This window comes from Euprymna scolopes, chromosome 14, assembly GCF_053919585.1.
Source record: "Euprymna scolopes isolate OS-2025 chromosome 14, ASM5391958v1, whole genome shotgun sequence".
In the NCBI taxonomy this organism is placed as follows: Eukaryota; Metazoa; Mollusca; class Cephalopoda; order Sepiida; family Sepiolidae; genus Euprymna; species Euprymna scolopes.
The window spans coordinates 69,156,663-69,180,550 of NC_136495.1; the positions used below are offsets into that span (position 1 = coordinate 69,156,663).

A 23,888-nucleotide genomic window follows, 5' to 3' on the forward strand; every position below is an offset into this window, starting at 1 on the left:
GGATGCAATTCTCTATCTATATAAAAGCCAAGTACGTCCAAGGATGGAATACTGTTGCCATATCTGGGCAGGAGCTGCTAAAAACAGCCTATCCTGCCTTGACAGAGTACAAAATAGACTTCGTGGCTTAGTGGGGGGATGCCCTTTTCTCTACCCTGCAACCTCTCTCCCACAGAAGAGACGTTGCAAGCCTATCCTTGTTTTATCGTTATTTCCATGGCAGATGCTCGTCTGAACTCCAATCTCTGGTCCCCCCTCGCCAATCTTTCACGAAAACCACCCGTCTAGCTGAATCCACTGTGAAAAATTTCCCCCACTCTATATCTGTGCCTAAATCAAAACGCAGATTCCATGAACAAAGCTTCTTTCTTAGAACTGCACGCCTGTGGAACTCTGTTCCGTCTGCCTGCTTCCCTCCGGACTACAACTTGGTTGTCTTCAAGTCCAATGTTAACAAATTCCTAATGAACCGCCCCCTTAAGTAAACATTTTAGCAAATCTCCTCACTAACGTAATGTACTTGCAATAACCCTTATCCCTGAGTGGCTTCCGGGCCTTGATAAGTGGTGATCACTGTGTAAAAAAAAAAAAAAATAATATATATATATATATATATATATATATATATATATATATATATATATATATATATATATAAAGAAATACATGAAAATATAAAACTATAAAAGCGATTGATATGTGCATAAAATCTTTAAGATGTAGGCTTATGCATACACATAAATATATTTGCATAAAATATGTGTGTATACGTGTGCGTGAACAAGCATACAGTTAGTGAAAATAAATGCAGGAAATATAAAAAAATAAATATGAATATAATAAAATAATATAAATGTTTATATGCATAGATGTATATGGAGTATATTTACTTGTTATTTATAAAAGATTTTTAAAATAAATATAATAAATATTGAAATGAAATTATTAATTATGAATAAATCTTAGAATATAAAATATAGATATTTTCCAAAAAAACAAAACAAAAAACTTTAATATGTATAGAAATAAAACACAATACTCTGGATGTGTATTCGCATATATCAAACGAGAACATTGGTTATTCTGTGTGTATACGCATGTGAAAATTAGAGGAACACAACAAGTTGCGTGATTTTGAGAAAAAAAAAAGTTCAAGAGTAATATCCATCGAAAAAAATAATCAATATTTCGAATTCAAATAAAAACAATCGTTAAATCAGCGAAAGATATTTTGAAACCTAGCTTTTTCCACCGAACTTGACGCCTCATAAACCGGAAGTTACACATTTACGTGTTTGGCGGGAAACAAAGCTGTGTAATTTATCGACTGAGATAAACAATAGATAGACATAAAAAAAAATAATTGCGATCTACGATACAAAACAACGTGAGGTCACTATTTCCGGTAAGAACAAATATAAATGCAGGGGCTTTTATCGGATTTGAAACCGATGATACCGATGTTTTTATGAGTTTCTGTAATATATATATATATATATATATATATATATATATATATATATATATATATATATATACTTTATGTATTCATTATTGGCTACATATGTGCATACATGTTTCTTTTACGGCTCCTTTAGAGAAGCAGCAAGCCTAATCCTCTTTTAAACTCAAATTTAAATCAGTCCTTCATTTATACAAAGTTTATTTTCTTTTAATAAATTATAATAAAAAAAAGAAAGAGGGAGGGAGAGAGAGTGAAAGATAGATAATACAAAAAAGCACTATAGAGAAAAAGTGATAAAAGAGGTTGAAGGGTATAGCGGTTGAGTAGTTTGAAATCTAAGTGGTCCTGATTTTTTTTTGTACTGAATAGCACTTTTCTTTCATATTTTACTACCGTGATTCCTAGCCATGCTTTTAATCAAGAATGTAGCTTGGTCAGCAACGTTTTAACATTTCACTGGAATTTCCCACCCTTTTCCAACTTTATACTACAACTTATGGTTGGATTTAGAAAAGATTGTGAATTTTATTAACAATTTCATGGGTGTCATTGCTTTTTGTAGTTGTGTGAAGCATGCATCAACCTGTATAGAATGTAAACTAATTTTTTCGTTATTCCTGTAGTCATTAATAGGGCTGTGACAGCAGCATATTCTTTTCGTTTTTTTTTACTCTTGAGCATATATCCGTTAATATCTTATATGCTTTTATAGAGACTGATGTCGTTCTCGGTTGATTAACTGTGTCTAACTGTGTCGGATATATACTCGAGAGTCAAAAGAATAAAAAGAATATGCTGTGGTCACGGCCATAGTCATTATCTTCCAACGCCCTTTCTTTCCGCCAATGTCTACATATTAAAAGGCTCCTTTAGTATTAAAATATATGTTCTCCTATCCTACTGGAAGTTCTCCAGGTAAAATGTTAATTGCTTACAAGTAGCTGTCGGTCACACACACACACACACACACACACACACACACACACACACACATAATTCATGTAATTGTTATACATATCCTTCTTCCGTAAACACCGGAAATATATTATTTGCTAGCCTATTTATTCAAGGATGGTTGCTAAAATAGAAGACGTAAAAAGTTCATTGACCCGGACATGGCAATAGCGATTGCACTATCGCCGATTACGATTACATAAAACATGAACAAAATTAGTTACACATATAGATAATTATCAATTATCTATATACTTGAAACAACATGCAAAGTCAAATAAGTTGTATTTTACCGAAAACTTCAAAAGTGATTTACATGTTCATGAACGAAACAAAAGATTATTTTATTGCTATCTACTCCTTTCCTGGTTGTCAAGCAAACTTTAAACAGTCGATTTTGAACGTAAGTCTGCGTATCATTTTCTATCGATTTTAATATATTTTTTTAAACGAACGCTTTTGCCTTTTATACAGAATTATGAAACAAATCAACTCGACATTTTTTTTACGGAAATCGCCCCAGATAAGACATGAAGCCACTTGATGTAAGGTAGTAAAAATCAAGATCAAAATCTTACCAACGCTAAGTGTTAGATGAAGTAGAAAAACATAAATTCTTCCCTCTTTGTCCGAAACATCGCTTCTGGAATGTGAGGACTAAAGGAAAAAATAAGGGAAGTGAGAGTTGCTGAAAGTAAACTCCAGAACCACTTTGTTGTGGTTAGACTGTTAATTCCTATGATGTCCTCCCTCCTAGGTTTTGCTTTTTTTTCCCCCTCTGAGAAGGTGTTAGTGTTTCATGTTTACGTAATATGGCAAGAGTGATTAATGTAGGAAACGATATTAGCTACTCGTGAAAGGATTCGAACTCGATTAGAAAGTCACTTTTGTGCTCAACTCTGATTTTAGTTGCCATGGCTCTCTTTTGGTCAGTACTAATATGGAAAATGTTTTAATAGGCATCATCTTTGAGATTGTTTATTTTAGAATTAAAAAAGATAGCTTTTATCGTGACAGTTGGAAATAATAGATATATATGAGGGCGTTCCAAACGTAATGCCTTTTATTATTTTCATTTTTTCCGAATAAATCAGAGGGGGAGTGTAAAGTGCATTGATATATATTGATATAATGACTAAACTTATGCATTCATGACCTGAAGGTTTAATCTTTGTTGCTGATATTGACGGTGTGAGGCTCTATGTAAGCATGCACTTTCATGGACGCACGTAGAAATTTGTCATTGAATTCCTGGTAAAAGTGCATTGATAATGATGGTGACTATATATAAAAATAGATTCTGGATCACAAAAGGTCGCTCGTTTTAGTGTTACCATTCCCGTCTTCACAGCTCTTCAATTTTTTAGCTAAAAAAAAAAAATAGGAAGCTTTACTTTTAGAACGACCCTCGTGTATATATTGAAAACTGTACAGAAGGTCGGAAAAACATTGGTACCGTCGGTTTCAAGCCTAACATAAGGGGGACCAGTTAAATTAATGGTAAATAATGTTAGGCTCTCGTCAGAATGATAACAAAATGGCTGACAAGAGCCTAACATTATTTACCATTAACAGGACCCCTTACGATAGGCTTGAAAACGACAGGAAAACATTGATACCGTCGGTTTCAAGCCTATCTTAAGGGGTCCAGTTAATGATATATATATATATATATATATATATATATATATATATATATATTTAGTAGAAATGGTAATTAATAAAAACCTGAAGAAAGTGCTCAATACTGTTGTAGAGCAGATATGCGTTTTATTTTTTATTACCGTTTTTTCTATTCATTATTGTTTCAGCTACGCCTCCCCTGACATCATTCTTTCATGCCACCATAAACGAACTTTTCTGTAAAGTCTGAGGAGGCTACATAACGGCCAAAAAACGGTCGCGTAGCTGAAACAATAATGTAACTGAACAGAAAAAACGCTAATAAAAAATAAAACGTATATATATATATATATATATATATATATATATATATATATATTTTTTTTTCACCTGTTAAAAGTTATAACTCGTTGACTTAGAATGATTGCTTTATACCAAGTTGGTTAAAGTGACTAGAGCAAGTTGGTTAGTAATAAGAGCTAGTTACTAAATACTAGAAGACCGAAAAATGATCATGGCTGCGGAGCAACACATTACTGCTTATGTGAAAAGTTTTCCCTGGTCTACCTCAGTATTGAGTACTCTTGTATTAATCCCGTCATACTTCACTGGTTACTGTACCTCTGGAAAATAACAACCTGGGTAAAAGGGGGAAAAACACAAACTTAGTTTAATCTCATTAAAAATTTAATTCAACCCAGTACCGCCCTTATCAGACTGTAGCTTACTTAAAAGTCGTAGTGTGTGGGAGAGTGGAGAGGGGAAGGAGGGAGATGAAAGAAGGAGGGTGAGGAACAATCTTTTACTTGAGTATAGAAGGGAAACTACTCGAATTGTAGTGGAAGAGGAGGAGTGGAAGTTGACAACAAATAAGATGGAAGGGGCAGACCAAGTTCGTCTGATGAAACCCGCACTGGGTTAAAATAAATTTATAACGAGATTAGACTAATTAATTATTTATTTAAGTTTTAATTCATTTTTTTCTTCTCTTTTTCATTACAGAATTAAAGCTATGAAACATTTAAACGGCGGTTGCATTTTCTTAAAGCAGCTACAATGGCTGTCCGGGTGCCAGCGTTTGTCGACTTTGGCAGCTGAAAAGAAACGGCAATCACATGTATGTACATTTATTAAAGACAGTCAACCTCCGATGGAGGAGAAACCCTTCGAGAGTATTCCAGGCCCACGGATTCTACCGGTGGTTGGGAGTCTCTGGCAGTATTTACCAGGAGGTAAGTAGAATTTCAGTTTCTCTCTTCAAATATCCCCTGTTTCCGGTTAATGAGAGTTAATTGAAATTTACGTATCGGCTGATACATTAACTACTAGTCTCACTCTATTGGACATTATTAAAAGATTCTCCAATCTAATAAGTCGCACGCTGTCAATCAAGCTTCAACCCCCGTCCTATCGCCCCAATTTTGCACCCCTGTGCATGTTTTACACGTACCTTAATGGAATGTGCTCTGATGAACTCGTAGCACTGGTGCACCCCTCGACGTAAATACTCCTGTCTAACCAGACAAGCAGCAAAATTCAACGATTTCTCGGTACAAATATTCGATGCTGAATAGCATTCTACCCTGAAAGTTTCTTCTCTAGAACTGCTAGACTTTCGAATTCATAATCATTATCGCCTATAGTAAAGATCTGCGTAAGATTGTCACTTAGATTTGTTAACATCTATATATATCCATGGTTAACGCAATGGGGACAATCTACCCACTATGTACAAAAAACAGTTTTGCTCGAAATTGTGAATAGGTTCCCGAGTTTAATTATTAAGTTCCACAATATATCTCTGAAGAAAGTCGGCGGTTACATCGGCTGAAAGGTTATGAACATAACGTCCAAGGTACAAATAGTGGTTCAGATAATGCAAATAATTAAAATTCTCAATTCTCATTAAAACAAAAGATGGAAACATATTTTTGTTTTGCTTTTTTATGTAATTATAGCTATCAACATAATTTATGATCTATTTTCCGTAAGCGGAATTATTAGTATTTGGTTCAATAAGAACACACCAGCATGTTCTCATTCACCTAGTTATACGTTGAGCGAAAAGAAAGTTCTTTGCGTAAACCGCTATTTCCGCTCCTGCCGAAGTCGGTTTATCGCGAAATACAAGCAGTTCCTTTTCGAAATGTCAATGTGGCAAAAATAGCTCTGCTTTTGCTAGGCGGTATGGAACGCATGGACTCAATTCTATTTCTATAGTACATACAGTAGGTAGCAAAAGTATTTGGTACATTGTTTATTTTTTTCGTATATTCGTATCCAAAAATTATCAAATTAATTTGAATGAAATTTACACTCAATCTTCGAACAGATATTATCTATTTAAAAATAAAACAGAAATGAAGATATACTTAGTTGACAAATATTTATTAACGAAAAACCAAATTATTCATATGCAAAAGTATTTAACACATTTACTAATATTTTGTTATATATCCTCTGTTCTGTCTTACAGGCTCCAAACGCTTTCCATAACTGCCTACTAGTTTCTAACAATCATTTTCTTGTAGTTTTAGCCATTTTTCTTCGCAAACTTTCTTCAATTCCTTGATATTCTTGGAATCTCTTGCATGCACCATTAACTTCAAAGTTTTCCACAGATTTTGGATCGGATTTAGGTCAAGTGACTGACTAGGCCACTGTAGAACACTAGTCTCATTATCCTTAAACAATCTCATAGTTATTTTAGCCTTGTGCTTGGAATCATTGTCTTACTGGAAGATAAACTCATGGCATAATCCTAAATCTGTGGCACTCTTGAACAGATATGTTGACAAAATCTTCGTGTATTTTGCTGCATTCATTTTACGTTCTATGATTTCCATTCCTCCAACTCCCTTTGCAGAAAAGCAGACCCAAATCATCACACTTCCACCTCCAATTTTTACGGTAGGAATGGTATTAGATGGTTTAAATTCTGTGCTCTTTTTCCTCCATACACGGGTGCGCATGTTTCTTCCGAAAAGTTTTGTTTCATCTGACCAAATATCTTTGTTTTAGAAATCATTTGATTCATATTGATATTCATAAACAGATTTCAAACGATTTTTCACATTTCTAGAACAACAATGGGGGTTTTCTCGGTGATTGTATGATTCAATGATCTTTTGATTGTGTCTTTGCTTACGTCAATACCTGCTTCCTGCAAATCCTTCTGAATTTCTGAACGTCAGAAATGGTTCTTTCTTCATTTTACGAGCAATGTAACGAGCAGTAACATTATTTAATTTATGTGGCCAACCACTTAGAAGATTTTTAGTATTACCCGTTGTTTTCCACTTTCTCACAACAGTCCTAACTGTACTCACCACCAAATTTAGTTCTGAATCTATTTTCCTGTACCTCTTTCTATCTTTATGCCTTGCTATCATTTCCTGGCGCATATCATTAGTTTTATCCATTTTAAAACAGTAATGAAAGAGGCAACCTGCGCAGTGTCTGAGAGCTGTTATCAACTGAGCCGTAAGGAGCCGGAACCCTAGGGTGCCTTCTGATTGGTTAAAATATTCTAGTAAGATTAAATGACTGCATAAGAATTAAATTTCTCATTGGTTGGAATATTGTAGCAAGATGAAATGACTGCTTAAGAATGAAATTTTGCAGTGTGTTAAATACTTTTGCATATGAGTAATTTGATATTTTGTTAATAAATATTTGTCAACTAAGTATATCTTCATTTTCCTTTCATTTTTAAATAGATAATATCTGTTCAAAATTTGAGTGTACATTTCATCCAAAGTAACGATATTTTTGGAGAAATACGAAAAAAAAAAACAAAAAAAAAAAAAAACAAAGAAGAAAAATGTACAAAATACTTTTGATACTCACTATATATATATATCGGTTAAACTAACTGTTCTTGATTTTATCTCCAACAGTGTATAGGCCATTATTGAAATGGCTTTTTTCTTGTTGGCTACGGTATGTTGCTGGTCCTATGCAGTTCTAGGAGGTTCATCCACCTAGGCTTTGTCATCTTCATTTAAGAAGTGGTTAGTTTATTGCTAATCGGTAGAGTCATCGCTATCGGGGAATGTCCATGAGGCTTCCCAGGCATTTTTTTGCAGGCAAGAGTACTTTTACTCTTGGGATTGACTCTTCAATCCCACTTTCTGACCCTTGTGCTACATTATTCCGCCCTGGTAAGGAAATAAATAAGACTAACCTGTCTTAAATTTCTGTTTCCATAACTCTTTGTTTTTGTCTTCATGAAACTATTGAATAAAACTGATTTAACTTAAAAAGTTTTTTTCCTTTTAACCGAAAACTTAATGACTGTTTTCTTCACTTCAAACAATTAAGAAGGATATAAACGCTGCGACCCTACTAACAAATATCCATCAACAAACTTCGCTCTCAACTCGCTATAAAATATGAAAATTTTCTTATTTTTTACGAATTTATAAAAATAATAATAGGATTTTGAAAATTAAGTTTAATTATTGCTGGATTGTTTGTTTGGTAGCCGCGTAACTCTCCTTTATTTTGTCCTTTAACCTCGCATTCCATGAGTGATGTTTCTAACAAAGTTGGAAGAATTGCTGTTTTCTGAGTTAGAATATATTCCATGTAACACTTAACACTGGCAAAGTTTTGATCTTGAATTATCAGCTTTAGTCTTTACATCAAATGGCTTTATGCCCCGTCTAAAGCTATTTCCGTTAAAAAGAAAAAAAATAACTAAATAATTAGTTGAACCTGTTAAAATGTTTTTGATTGCCAGTGAGGTTATGGCCCCAATGATTCCGACGATCTTATTATAACTTACGGTTAGGATAATCAACTAATCAAAAGCTTCACATGTTATTGTAAAAATATCGAATTTTGGATTCAATTCAGTTAGCTGTCAACCTCTGTCTCCAAAAGACTGAAGAATTGTGACTACATTGATTGTTCGCCGCCATCTTGGTTACTAAGAATTACTTAACACTCGAAATCGTGACTACATTGATTCTTCGCAGCCATCTTGATTACTAAGAATTACTTAACACTCGAAATCGTGACTACATTGATTCTTCGCCGCCATCTTGGTTACTAAGAATTACTTAACACTCGAAATCGTGACTACATTGATTCTTCGCCGCCATCTTGGTTACTAAGAATTACTTAACACTCGAAATCGTGACTACAGTGATTCTTCGCCGCCATCTTGGTTACTAAGAATTACTTAACACTCGAAATCGTGACTACATTTATTCTTCGCGGCCACCTTTGTTACTAAGAATTACTTAACACTCGAAATCGTGACTACATTGATTTTTCGCCGCCATCTTTATTACTAAGAATTAATAAACACTCGAAATCGTGACTACATTGATTTTTCGCCGCCATCTTTATTACTAAGAATTACTAAACACTCGAAATCGTGACTACATTGATTTTTCGCCGCCATCTTGGTTACTAAGAATTACTTAACACTCGAAATCGTGACTACATTGATTCTCCGCCGCCACCTTTGTTACTAAGAATTATTCAACACTCGAAATTGTGACTACATTGATTCTTCGCCGCCATCTTTTTTACTAAGAATTTCTCAATACTGTAGACCGTAACTGCTTTGATTCTTTGCCGATTTGATTTACTGTCGCCATCTTCGTTTAACATAATATCTCAACGCAACAGAACCAAACTTTTATAGAACTATAACTGTTTGTTGTTCAGGTAATGTTTTAATATCTATTTATAAATATATATAATTATCGGATGTGAATAGTTTCTAAAATATTCACCCATTAAATGCATAAGATTTTGATAAAACTTTATAAAGAAGAATGGCTTTCAATTCTTTTTTTTAATTTTCTGGAGTAAGTTATTTGTTTTTTCATCTCCCAATAAAATAATAAAATGGCTGATATGTAAGAAACTGGAATGCATTGTAATAGATTTAATATTGGAATTCGATTCTTTTTTATATGGTTTTAAAAATTTCGTTTTTGTATACTACCTTATTGCATTGTTGATTCAATAAAATAATCGATTAATACTACATTTAAATAAATATTGTTTTAGTCACATACAGGCGAGAAGAACACACATACACTCACGCACATAAACTGGCCACACAAGTTTATTAATATATATATTAATATAATAATAAATTTATATCTTTTAGCTTATTTGATTAAACAGAATGTGACATAAAAGTTTCAAAGACGCCACCTCTCCGTCGGAGATAGGAATCAATTTTTGTTCAGTCTGCAAAGTTTATTCAGTGTCGGTGAAAGAGAAATGTTAGTGCTGTGGGCGGGGTAAAACCAATAAATTGTTTGGAGATATGGGAAGAGAGTGAGTGGCCTTTTTAATTTAGACTGCGGCTTTGAAACATACATCATCAACATCAACAACAAAAGAAGTATGAAATATCTGTGATTCGCTGTATTTATTGATAATAGGTTATTGAACTCTCGCTGAACATTTTTGCATTTATTCACATAATGCATTGACATCCTTGAGAAATATCTGATTAGTTATCTACAAAACATTGGCTGATTGTAAAAACACGGTCATTACATGGAAGTTAGAGAAGATTAGGAAACTAAAATATCTCGATCGATATATCTATATGTATATATATACATATATATATATATATATACATATATATATATATATATATATATATATATATATATATATAAATATATAATCAAATAAGAGACGTGTTACATTTAACACTTTAAAGCCAAATAACGACGCGATTTTTTTAACCTTTATGAAATAAACGAATGTTTATTTTTAAAAGGTTAAAAAAAATTCGCGTTGTTATTTGGCTTTAAAGTGTTAAATGTAACACGCCACTTATTTGATTTCAATTTCACTAAACGCCTTGGATGGATAAACCTACTAACACTATATATATATATATATATATATATATATATATATATATATATATATATGTATATATATATGTATATATTGTGTACTGAAAGTTGTAAGATGAGGCAAGTCATTAGTACCGTCGGTTTCAAGCCCGATAATAAGGACCGTTTAAGATATCCTTATCAAGCTCTCTTCAGCCAATATTCGTCTATTTTATAACCAAAAGTGTGAAATATATACCTCACGAGTTCACGTTTACAATCTCGTTTTGTTAAATTCCCTCCTCCTCGTTTATTTATCGGATGGTGATGATTTCATTAACTTTAAACTTTGAATTATTTAAATTTAAAATCTGATTTCGATTGAAAATTTATTTATATATAAAATTTTTTCCTTTATATACATCGATTTAATTTGAAACCAATTTAATTTAAAAATAGAATTTGTCCTGTGTATATTGGTATTTAAATGATTCAAAGTTTAAACTTAATGAAATCATCATCATCCGATAAATAAACGGGGGGAGGTGGATTTAACAAAATCAGATTTAAACGTGAACTCGCGAGGTATATATATTTCACACTTCCGGTTATAAAATAGACGAATATTGGCTGAAGAGAGCTTGATAAGAATATCTTAAACGGTCATTATCGGGCTTGAAACCGACGTTACCAATGACTTGTATCATCCAACAGCTTTCTGTACTGTACACAAAATATAAATACTCTCTTACATTTCGGATTTTCCTTTTAATTGAGCACTCTGGTGGATTTCTTTTTCTAAAAAAACTTACCATATATATATATGTATATATATATATACATATATATATATATATATATATATATATATATATATATATATATATATATGTGTGTGTGTGTGTGTGTGTGTGTGTGTGTGTGTGTGTACTAGCTGTACCATGCCACGCGTTGCTGTGGCTCAAATTGGCGTAATGGAAAATGTTCCAAAATGAGAAAAACATGTTTCTTATAGGTTTAATTTATAGGTGAAATTCCATTTCGTATGGGTACACAGTTTTTGTTGTTCCATTTTCTTAGCTTATATAGAGATTTTCTGGTTTGGTGACTCTTGAATACGTAACATAAATTGTCCATGTAAAAAACAGACAGTGTGTAATTATAAGCCCCATAATTGTAAAGATTGTTCCCTGTGATTTGTGATGGCTATTACAAACGACAATAAACTTGAAAAGGGCAATTTCCTAAAGTGTAATGATGTATCCAGTGGAATCATAGGAATGCATGGAATGAAGATATATTCATCTGTGAAAGGTTCTGTTGAGATTGTTGTTTCTATGATATTGTTTGTTAATTTTTTTTACTGCAAGCCATGTGCCTTTGCAAAGCTTGGATTGGTTTATATTTCACAACATGATAATTAGTACGCCAAATTTCAGTTGCAATACATGCGGTGGCATCCCTGGCAAATATAGCTGTTGGATAATTAACCACTTTATCTGCTTTCACAACAGTGTCGATGGATTTGTATTTGACTACCTCACTTGAAATTTTACATTGAATAATAGCGTTAAGTTCATGGACGTCTTTGTATTGACCTGCAAGAATAGTTCGTTCACTCAGTCAAGTGGAATTCTTATAATTTGAATATCTGCAAAAACCTTTTAAACTGTTCTTTTGATGTAATAAAATTACAGAAGTTAAAAGTCAAAGAACTTTGCCCTTAACTCTGATCAACTGTCACTTTTCCGTACCCAATTTCCCACAAGAGATGCAAAAAATTTTCTGCGGATCGAACAGTCTGCAACTGGATATGCATATTTTGAGTTAGGTTCAATGTCTTCACATGGCATAAAAAAGTAGAGTATTTGAGGCAAGCATTTATTTCATCTGCTGGTGTTGATTGAAGAATAATAGGTAACATTTCTCTGAAATCTCCTGCAAGCAATATTACTGCATTCCCAAATGGTCTGACATTGCCACGCAAATCTTGCAAGGATCGACCAAGAGCATCAAGTGATTTTTTGCGTACCATTGTGCATTCATCCTAAACAATAAGTTTGCATTTCTGCAATATTTTTCCCCATATTGGATGTTTTGGAGATGTCGAACATGAGATTTTTGAAAAATTGAATGTTTCAAAGTAGAATAAATAATTCTTCTACTTGGCAGCAAGGTCGCAGGTATTCCTCATGCAGCAAGGGCTAACGCTATGTCACATTGTTACCGAATGGCTGCCAAAATCAATTTAATTAGAAAGATTTTACCAGTTACGTGTGGTGCTGTTCAAGGTAGCAGTAATTTCCAAATAACTTCTATTATCACACTAAGTAAATTAGGTGACTAAAATAGGATTTATCCATGTTTTGACAATGCCTGGTTCACTGTAATTAATTTAGGAGACTAACATAGGATGAGGGATTAGAGATGGGCAGATAGACAGGAAGATATATAGATAGAAAAGAGAAAGTGAGAGGAAAATAGAGAAAGAGAAGGAGATAGAGAGAGATAAAGGGATTGATAGATAGAGAGAGGGGAGAGAGTTAGAAACAGAGAGGGATGAGACAGAGGAAAGGAAAGAGAGATAGAGGGAGTTATAGAGAAAAAGGGGCTCAAAGAGAGATGGAGAGAGTGATATAGAAAGAAAGATAGATTGAGAGAGGAAAAGGGAGAGATGGACAGAGAGAGATATCAAGAGAGGAAGAGAGAGGGGGAGTGAAACAGAAGGTGAATTACACTTCACCGTTTTTTTTCCTTGCTCAGTAGAGAAGAAATCTTTCGAGACTGAGGCAATTTCAATTTTTTGTTACTATTCAGAGTACCCCCTTTTTTCGGGAGCTAGATTTTCCACACATTAGAAACCGACCGGGTTATCTATACTTTCACCTAACAAATTAATAAAAGAAAAAAGATATTGTAAAATTTGAATTTAACAGGAAAATACTATTTTAAAAAATAGCACGGCAACATAAGTGCCACTTTAGGTACTCCTTGGGCGTTGAGTTCCATGGCGACCAGCATAATTATTTAATGGTCGCTTCCTTAGCCTCCCCTAGTCAAGGATAATGCATGCGCACGTAACATTTTTTTTATTTACTGACGTTGGTTTAGTAACTAAACGATTTATTGATAATTTATTAACCCTTAAACGCATGCCAGAAGATTTAAATTGTTTCATTATTGTTGTAATGAAAAAAAAAGTTTCATTCAACACAAAACCAAAAACACATATTAATGATAAATGATTTATTATTCTATTCATTGAAATTTACTAATTTTTAAATAAAAAAAAGTAAAAAAAACGTTAATGAAAAAATAGTTGCTTATGTGCGCATGTAAAAATGTTTGTAAAGGTCGGAAATTATTTTAATCATTTAAAAAACTTGGTATTTTTTTTTTTGATTAGGTCCACCTTATAATCACCCCTAACCTCCTCATCTTAAGAACAGCTTCCGGAATAAACACCATTTTTGGAGGGGGTGAAAAACTATTTGCAAAATTTAACTGATATTTGTTGTAAGCATACCCACCCGAAAATACTATTTAAAAAAAGAAAAAGAAGGGGTTCAGTGCCCGTTGCAGAGAAGTAAATTTATTTATCAATAAAAGCCGTCATTTAAAAAAGAAAATTGTGGAGGTGGACCTAAATGTAAATATTTATCCAAAAAATTATCCACTCATGTAAATTAAAAATGTCTGTAAAAGTGAGAAATTATCAATACATAGTTTAGTTTTTGTTTATTTTTAATATTCATGAAACGAGTTAAGCCAACGTAAGTAAATACATGAATTACAAATGTTTGTAAAAGTGAGAAATTACTAATAAATGTTTAGCAACTTTTTTCTTTTAATATTCATAAAGAGTAAAACTTTTGGTACTCCTTGGGCGTTGAGTTCCATGGCGACCAGCAGAATTATTTAATGGTCGCCCCCTGAGCCCCCCCTCCTAGTCAAGGCTAACGCATACGCACGTAACATTTATCATTTATTTACTTACGTTGCCTTTCGCACTTTTACAAACATTATTTATTTACGTTGGCTTAACTCTTTTCATGAATAAAAAAAGTAACTAAACCTGAATTTTTCACTTTTACAAACATTTATTTATTTACTTTGGCTTAACTCTTTTCATGAATATTGGGAAAAAGTTTGGTACTCCTTGGGCGTTGAGTTCCATAGCGTCCAGCAGAAAAATAATAGTCGCTCCCTTAGTCCCCCTCATAGTCAAGGCTGACGCATGCGTACGTAACATTTTTTATTTACTGATGTTGCCGTTGTAACTAAACGATTATTTGTCACTTTTACAAACATTTATTTATTTGTTTATTTTGAAAAAAAGTTTTACTCTTTATGAATATTAAAAGAAAAAAAGTTGCTAAACATTTTTTAATAATTACTCAATTTTACAAACATTTGTTTTTAAATTTCTTTTTAAATGACGACTTTTATCGACTTTTTTTTAATGGTAATTGTGGATGGGTATGCTGACAACAAATATCAGTTAAATTTTGCAACCCAAAGTTTATTACAAAAAAGTTTTGTTTTCGCACTATTCAACAATTTGTTCATCCGCGCATATAAATTAAAAATATTTGTAAAAGTGAGAAAATATCAGTAAATGATTTATTTATTTTATTTATTTATTTTTTTTACATTAAGTCCACCTACACAAATGTTAAGAACGGCCTTCAGAATAAACACCCTCAACCTCTCCATGTTAATAACGGATTTCGGAATCAACACCATTTGGGGGGATGTTTACAAAGTTTAACTGATATTTGTTGTCAACATACCCATCCGCAAATACTATTAAAAAAAAAGTCGATAAAAGTCGTCATTTAAACAGAAATTTAAAATCATATGTTTGTAAAAGCGAGAAATTATTAATAAATGTTTAGTAACATTTTTATTTTAATATTCATAAAGAGTAAAACTTTTTTTCAAAATAAATAAATAAATGTTTGTAAATGTGACAAATAATCGTTTAGTTACGGTAACGTCAGTAAATAAAAATAGATAGAAAAGATAAAGTGCGGGGTGGGGTGGGGGATTAAGGGAGCGACTATTATTTTTTTCTGCTGGTAGCCATGGAACTCAACGCCCAAGGCGTACCACAATGTAATTTTTTTTTCAAATAAATAATTTTCAAGCAATTTTTGCAATAAATAATAAATATCAACTTCGTTAATTTTACGACTCACCCCAGCATATTATAAACACTCTAACCTCCCCATGTTAAAACGGCTTTCGGAATGAACACCCCCAACCTCCCCATGTTAAGAACGGCTTTCGAGGTTTGTGAAAGGGCGTGTTTAATTTGAAAGCCGTTTTTAACATGGGGAGGTTAGGGTGTTTATAATGCGCTGAGGCATGTCGTAAAAATGAAACAGTTTAGAAAAAGTTAAAACAAACTTTTTTATGTAAACAATGCCGTGAAAGAAACTAAACAATTAAAACGTAATGTTTCATGAGTGAAAAGCCTTAAAATAAATAAAGAAATTTAAAATTAAAAAATTGGTAAGAATGAATTTAAATTAAAAAATATGGTAAGAAAGAATTTAAAATTGGTAAGAATGAATTTAAATTTTAAAAGAAATATGCGATTTTTTGTACTAATGCAGAGAGTGATCCGCGCTATTTTTAAATCGTATTTCCACGTTTAATTAAAGTGTTATGATATGTTTTTTTTTATTCAATTGTAAGGTTAAAGTACAGAATAGGTACAAAACACCCTCCCTTCCCATTGTTAAGAATGGCTTTTTAAATAATAACGTTATTATTTCAGCACGGATCACTCTCTGCATGAGTACCTTTCTTTTACTTATCTTGTAATTCGAGAGTAGTTGAAACGGAAGTTACCGGAAATAAAACCGGGCAGTCTCGCAAAAACAACTTACGAAAAATATTTATATTTTAATTAATATTTTTATAATTCGCAGTGTTAAATTATTTTAATAACATGCAAACATTCATTGACTTTACAGATAGATTTTCTGAAAATTTCAATTAAATTGGTAATGTCGAAATATGGTTTTATCGATGTTGAACGAACCAAGAATTACATTTATATATATATATATATATATATATATATATATATATATATATATATATATATATATATATATATATATATATATATATATATATACATACAGGGTGTTCATATAGTCACTGAAAAGGTTGAAAATCTTTGTCATTTTACCGCTAATTATTATATTTTTCTCAGCTATTTCACAGATAATATTTGGAAATTAATTATGAATAAGTATAGTATTGAACAACTCACGCAAGTTGTGAAATTGTTTTATCAAAATCGGAGGTCAATTATTTTTACTCAAAGAGTTTATCGACGGCATTTTCATGTAAGATATAGCCCAAGACACAACATAATCCGAAACAGTGTGCGCTGATTTGAAGACCTAGGAGCTGTACTTGATCTTCCACAAGCTGGCAGACCTCGAAATGTCATCACAAATGAAATTAGGGAAAGAGTGCGAGAGAGCGTGGAGCAGCATCCTGAAACACCGATTCGACAATGTTCTACACAACTCGGGATTTGTCGAAGCTCTCTACACAATATTCTGCACAGTTTAAAACTTTTTCCTTATAAAGTTCAGCTTGTTCAACACTTGAAGCCTGAAGATTTTCAAACAAGGGTTCAGTATGCAGTTCAAATGCAAGAACTTATCCGAAATGACCCCAATTTTCTGAAAAAATTGATTATGTTAGATGAATCCCATTTTCATTCGAATTACAGATTTTGGGTCTCTGAAAATCCAAGGCCAATTCATCAACAAGCAGTTGTATTCTATAAAGTGCACTTTATGGAGTGCAGTAACGAAAGAGAACATTATTGCACCTTATTTTTTTTTCAAGATCAAGACGAAAATGCTGTCACCGTTACTGGACAGAGATACCAGACTATGATTACAGACTTCCTGCACTCACACATTCAAAATGGGCCCAGATTATGGTTCACACAAGATGGGGTAACGGCACATACAGCAAGAGACACCATGGAGCGGCTCAGGCAATGCTTTGGCGACAAAACTATCTCTCGCTATGGCAATCTCAAATAGCCCCCACGTTCCCCAGACCTGACTAGCCTCGAATTTTTCTTGCTGGGATATCTTAAAGACAAAGTCTATGTTAACAAACCCCGAACCATGCAAGAATTGAAGGAAAAGATCAGGGACGAAATAAGGGAGTTAAATTCCAATCCAGAGATTCTGCAATCTGTTATGAATAATGTTTTGAAAAGAGCACAAATATGCGAAGATGAAAATGGGTAACATTTAAAAGGCATTATCTTTCATCAGTAAAGATTGTTTGAAATTTGCATTTTTAAAAATTTTTCAATGTCTTAGTCAGATTGTGTTAAAATCACAGAAAGATATAAAAAATAAGGAATCTATTTAAGTTCAAAACCTTTCAGTTACTTTATGGACACCCTATATATATATATATATATATATATATATATATATATATATATATATATATATATATATATTCTAGCCCCCCCACTCGGCATTGCTCGGTCGTAAAATACACTTAAATATATTTTGATTGATGCATATTTTGTATTATATTGAATTTAATATATAGTAATGATTTAAAAAGTTAAAAAAAAAAGTGACTCGTGCGCCACTACCGAGAATCGAAACCAAAACGTTTAGCCTACGATTTACTTTTGCCTTTGACATTAATAACTGAGCTATGAAGACATGTTTGTTGAAAAGCCCAAAAATTAAAGACTGAACCAATAATAATTAAGTTACGCATGTATATTCGTAATGCTGTCGTTCGATCCCACATGGCAGATTCCATTTTTTATTTTCACACTTTTGCACTAACTTTCCCCGGCTAAAACCCAAATATAAAGTTTCGCATGTATTCGAATGCCCCATATGTTGAGTTTCATGTCTGTAGACCGAAAACTGACAGAGGAGTTTGGCAGGCAATTTTTTAAAACAAATATACATATACGCATACATAAATATATATATAGGAAGTGGTTTGTGTTTACTATAAAGTTTTTACGCAAATATTATGCGGGTATAACTCATGTAGAATATCTGCATAAATATAATTACACGTAATAGTTAACTAAAGATTATCATCTCATTAGAAAACTGAAAAAACTAATAGGGAATTAATTCAAATGAATGTTTGAAAGAATATGCAAATTAGCATATATATATATATATATATATATATATATATATATATATATATATAGACAACAGAGAACTTTTATTTAGTTGTGCTTTTTTTATTTTTAAAATTTTTTTCAGATTGTGTTTTTGCGTATAGATCAAAGGTATTAATAAATGCCCCATAGTAAGATTTTTCTCTTTGAAGCATGCCGCGATTTTTTGCTTTTCGTCTTCTGTCAAGATCATCGTCAGGAGAATGTGTAAGGTTATAAAATCACCACATCAACGTAATGAATCCACAATTTTCCTGTTCGCTGGTCAACCGGACTCCTTCACATGGTTCATTCTCTGGGCAATTCTGGTCACAGACTCTGATTATCTAATGTCTCAACCTCATCAAGGAGACCTTTCAATAGCCCATGAGCTTCCTTCAGGTTGCGACCCAACCAGTTATGGTGGTCGAAAATTGTCCCAGAGGTGTCGGAGTAGGGAAACCCGAATTAGAGCTTTTTATTTATGTGAACGATCCCGGAGTAATATCGGATAACCCTTCTAGTTAAAGGTTGATCGCTGATGTGAAATACATTTTCTTTGTAAAGGGAGAAAACAAATTGAGAACCTTAAACAACATTGCTGTAAACGTGATTATTTTGTATCTGATATGTTTAAGCTAAGATGGGTGACGGCTGAGGATCGACCGGTCTGTGAGAATTATTAGTGGGAAACTTTGTTTTGCGGAAAGTTACCTAATTCGTGTGTTTGGGGGAGGTGGCTTATTATCCAGCCAGGGCGAATCAGATAATGGCGTGCTGGACGAAGATTGGCTGAATGAGGAAATCAGGTTTGTCCCAACTTTTGCTACCCCTCTATTTATAACGGGCTGGAGAACCCCCCTCCCCAGATTTTCTGAAGTCTGGAGTTGAGTTTAGGAGTCTGGTTGGACTCGGCAGAAGATTGTCCATCGTCCCAATCCACGCGAAAGCACTTGTCTACTGAACAATCGATAAGCAAGGAAAGTTGTTGTAAACAAAAAAAGGCCCGTTTTGAACAACTATCGAAGACTGCCAGAAATAATATAATCGATATTTTTATTTTATTTTTTCCGATGATAAACTGTATATAATTATTTTACTCTTCTTGTGAATAATTAATTTTTATACGAATACTATAATCAGAGTCATCGTCGAGTTATTATTATTACTATTACTTGTAAGTTAACTTCAAGAAAAACAACCAAGTTGAGTGAACTTTTTTCAGCGAACGACTAAAAGAGAAAAGATCGTCAAACAACCGCATCCAGCATCCAGATCGCAGCATCATATCAACCCTGTCTTCGTGGAAGCGACTGACACTGCGTCGTTGGACCTTTGTGAATGTCGAACCGAACCACCTCGGACTATACTTGTAACTGTGTGAACACTACAGTCTTTCTCGTGTTGAATCTTAACTGAGGGAGATCGGGTCTTCGCACAACGTTATACGTCTTCATTTTAAGAAAATGACTCTTCTGCATAAGCGTTTGGTTGATCTTCCTCAGTGACATGTGAAACTGGCAAATCATAAGTTTTTGTTAAAAAAGATAGCATTCAGAGCAGCATCAACTAAGAAATGAGCACGAATGGTTCTTGCAATTGCTTTGCCACTTAGCATGTGCTTGACTGTGTTTTCAGCATAAACACGTTCCAAAAGTTCCTGCAATCCATGACCTGTCATCAAATGACCATTTGACCCTACCAAGCTCATCTGTGTATGGAGTCTACCAAGTCGCAAGACAAATGATTTCAGGGGACTGGAACGAGACTGTGTCTCGACTATTGTCATTGCTTTGTACCAAAGTAGCTGATCGAATGTTAGAATTGGTGTAACGTTGTTTTTCCGGGCTAAATCACTAATGTAACATAACAGGCAGGTGTGGTTATCAGGGTTCATGCCGATCATTTGTAAAAAAACTATGACTGATTTCCTAGAATATGTTCCTTTGTACACTAACTGCATAAGGTCTGACCATGCAGGTCTAGACAGATGTAAAATTAGTAAAATCTTCCAAAAAATGTCAACATTAGTAGTGGAATCAACAACTTTCTTGGCCTGGAGCTCTTTAAATATCACTGGCGGTGTGTTGGTGTGTTGTGAATTTAGGTATTTGATGTTGATCCTTCCAACCCTTATTATATAAGGATCTGAATCCTTGGAAATGGTTTTGCTTTCACTTTCCAAGGTGTAAAAGATGCTATGATGCCGATACCGTGGAATGTGTTGAATCCATCAATTCTCTTTATATTATCAGCTACGAACTGCACAAATTCAGTTTCAACAGGGTAGAGAATTTAAGCGCCATGAACAAAAGCAGGCCATCTTTTGAATTTCTGAACTTCCGAGTTAGATGAAGAGAAGTTAGGTTTATTCATTGTCAATTAAGAACTTTGATTGGTCATTCATTTCCGCTGCTAAACTCAACTGCAAATGTGCAAAGACTATCACTTGACCTATTGATGCATGCTTCAAATCATTGTATTTGCATGTGAATATCTTTTTGAAAAAGATCAACAATGTTTCAGAAACATATTCAAGAATCGCATCTTGTTCAAGATCATTCTTTGACGGGTCATATTCTGAACTTGTCTGGATACTTTTAATGTCATTCCTGATAAACTTGGCTGTCGTCTCTACGATTCTAATGACCTCTGATTCTGAATTGTCTGTTTAGCAGCTCTGTGCATAGAATTCATGGAGAATACATTTTACTGTACTTAAGAATGTAACAACATTAGGGTTCCCATTAATTTCAGTCACAATGATTTTGCCATTGACATGTTCTAACAATTGAGATTTCATGAATGCGAGACTGTATGGCTCAAAGCCAGTGTCCTCGAGAATTTCCCCCATTTCTTTACAAGATCGACAATCGTGAGTTGTCCCCGTCATTTTACTGCAAATAATTAGCAACTTCCAGAAATGCCTGGTTTCTCTGTGAATCCTCTGGTCTAACAAAGTTTTGTTTCTTAGAATAATCATCAGAAGAGAATGCCTTAACAATGTTTTTTTTAAATCAAAGTTTGCAAAACATGTTCTGTGGTAACGTGCTTCTTGTGAAACAAGGTTGGCTGCATAACCAATTGTATTTTTAACAGTGGATGTCCAGCCATCATCTTTTCGGACTTTCTCACAAACTTTTAACACGCTGTCGTTAAACTCAATAGCTTCTACATGGGAAACATCAACATCTCTTCTCTTTCTATCAGATTTTTCTCCAGAACCACAAAAAAAGAAAATGTTCCTTAAAGTTAAACACACACAAAGAGCGGATTGTGGGATGGCATTACATCATTGGTGGACCTATTTTTACAGTCAATTTCTATGTATTTGGGATTGATCCAACGCTGTCAGCATTTCTTGTGAAGACGTAGACTAATTTGAATTATACTCTTCTTCGTTGTTCAGAAGCTCTGTTGATGGAATCGATTCCTTTCAGTCTGACGATGACTGTTTCTTCATTACTTGACAGTCATCGTTGTAAATAGCACACTTAATTATAGGTACTTCATTTTGACCAACCTGAAATTAAAATATCACAGAATATTAAACTCCTGTAGTAATACATCAAAAGAGACAAAAATAAGGCAAAAGAAGTTATAATTATAGTTAACTTTATGAAAACTGCTTTCCCCAGACGTACCTCTTCATCGTACAGTATATCGATACACTAAGGCTGACTGGGATAACTTCCGTACATTTATATCTGATCTACCTCTGCATTCCATGTTTAAAAAGGATGTGTCCTCTATAGTATTAGACCTGACTGAATGGTTAATTGTAGGTATTGACCATTTCATACCCTCTAAAAAGTTTCAGCAAAAACCTAACAGCCAGCCATGGTTCTCTCCAGAATGTGCTGCTGCCATTGCGCACAGAAATCACTTTTTCCACTGCTTCAAACGTAATAGATGTATGGAAACTAAAGCCGTTTTCAGGACTGCCAGCAACCATTGTAAGAAAGTAATAAGGAACGCAAGAGAGTTGTATGCTCAATCTGTTAAGTCCAAAGTAGCTGAGCAGCGGCTTGGTTCCCACCAGTTTTTGCAAATAGCAAACAGAATCCTGAACAGAAGCGTGTGCTCCATCCCAACTATTATCAATGGACCTGAGGTAATCTCGTCAGCATCAGACAAAGCCAAACTCTTTGTCAAGAACTTTGCAGCTAATTCTACCCTTTGCGACGAAGACCGCCAACCCCCAATATTTCCTCCTGTATCAGAAAACACGCTATGTGATGATATACGTATATCTATACGTGATGTTGCGAAGCTAATCAAAAACCTTGATTCCAGTAAAGCAACTGGCCCTGACGGTATTCCAATTATAGTACTAAAAAAACTTCAACCTGAACTAGCGCCCATACTTACAAAACTGTTTAAACGTTGTCTTAAGGAGAATAGTTTCCCATCTCCCTGAAAAATCTCATCAGTATGCCCTGTATTTAAGAATTCAGGTGGTCGCTCATCCCCCTCTCAGTACAGGCCAATAAGTCTCCTGTGCGTCATGAGTAAGTTGCTAGAATCTGTGTTAAATACAGAAGTAATCAACCATCTCAACAAAAATAACCTTCTTAGTGACACTCAATATGGTTTCCGTTCTGCTAGATCTACAACAGATGTCCTTACAGTTATATCGCATAGGATTAGCAAATCTCTCGACGGTGGCAATCTTTCTAGGGCAATTGCTCTTGACATATCTAAAGCCTTTGATAGGGTATGGCATAAAGGTTTACTTCATAAGATCGCTAGCTATGGTATAGCTGGAAATGTCTTCTCAATTATTAAATCATTTCTTTCTGATAGGTTCATAAGAGTAGTAGTTGAG

The 23,888-nt window shown here is 33.7% G+C and overlaps 1 protein-coding gene across 3 annotated transcripts in view; it reads left to right on the forward strand.

The window, feature by feature from the left end:
* The window catches only part of LOC145293060 (cytochrome P450 302a1, mitochondrial-like), a 106,666-nt gene that overhangs the window by 42,103 nt on the left and 40,675 nt on the right, over nucleotides 1–23,888 (forward strand). For all 3 annotated transcript variants that reach the window (XM_080139413.1, XM_080139414.1, XM_080139412.1), the window contains exon 2: nucleotides 5,045–5,274. In XM_080139413.1, coding sequence (XP_079995539.1) covers nucleotides 5,055–5,274 — 220 coding nt within the window. In that variant the 5' untranslated portion in view covers nucleotides 5,045–5,054. The remainder of the gene's footprint in view (nucleotides 1–5,044; nucleotides 5,275–23,888) is intronic.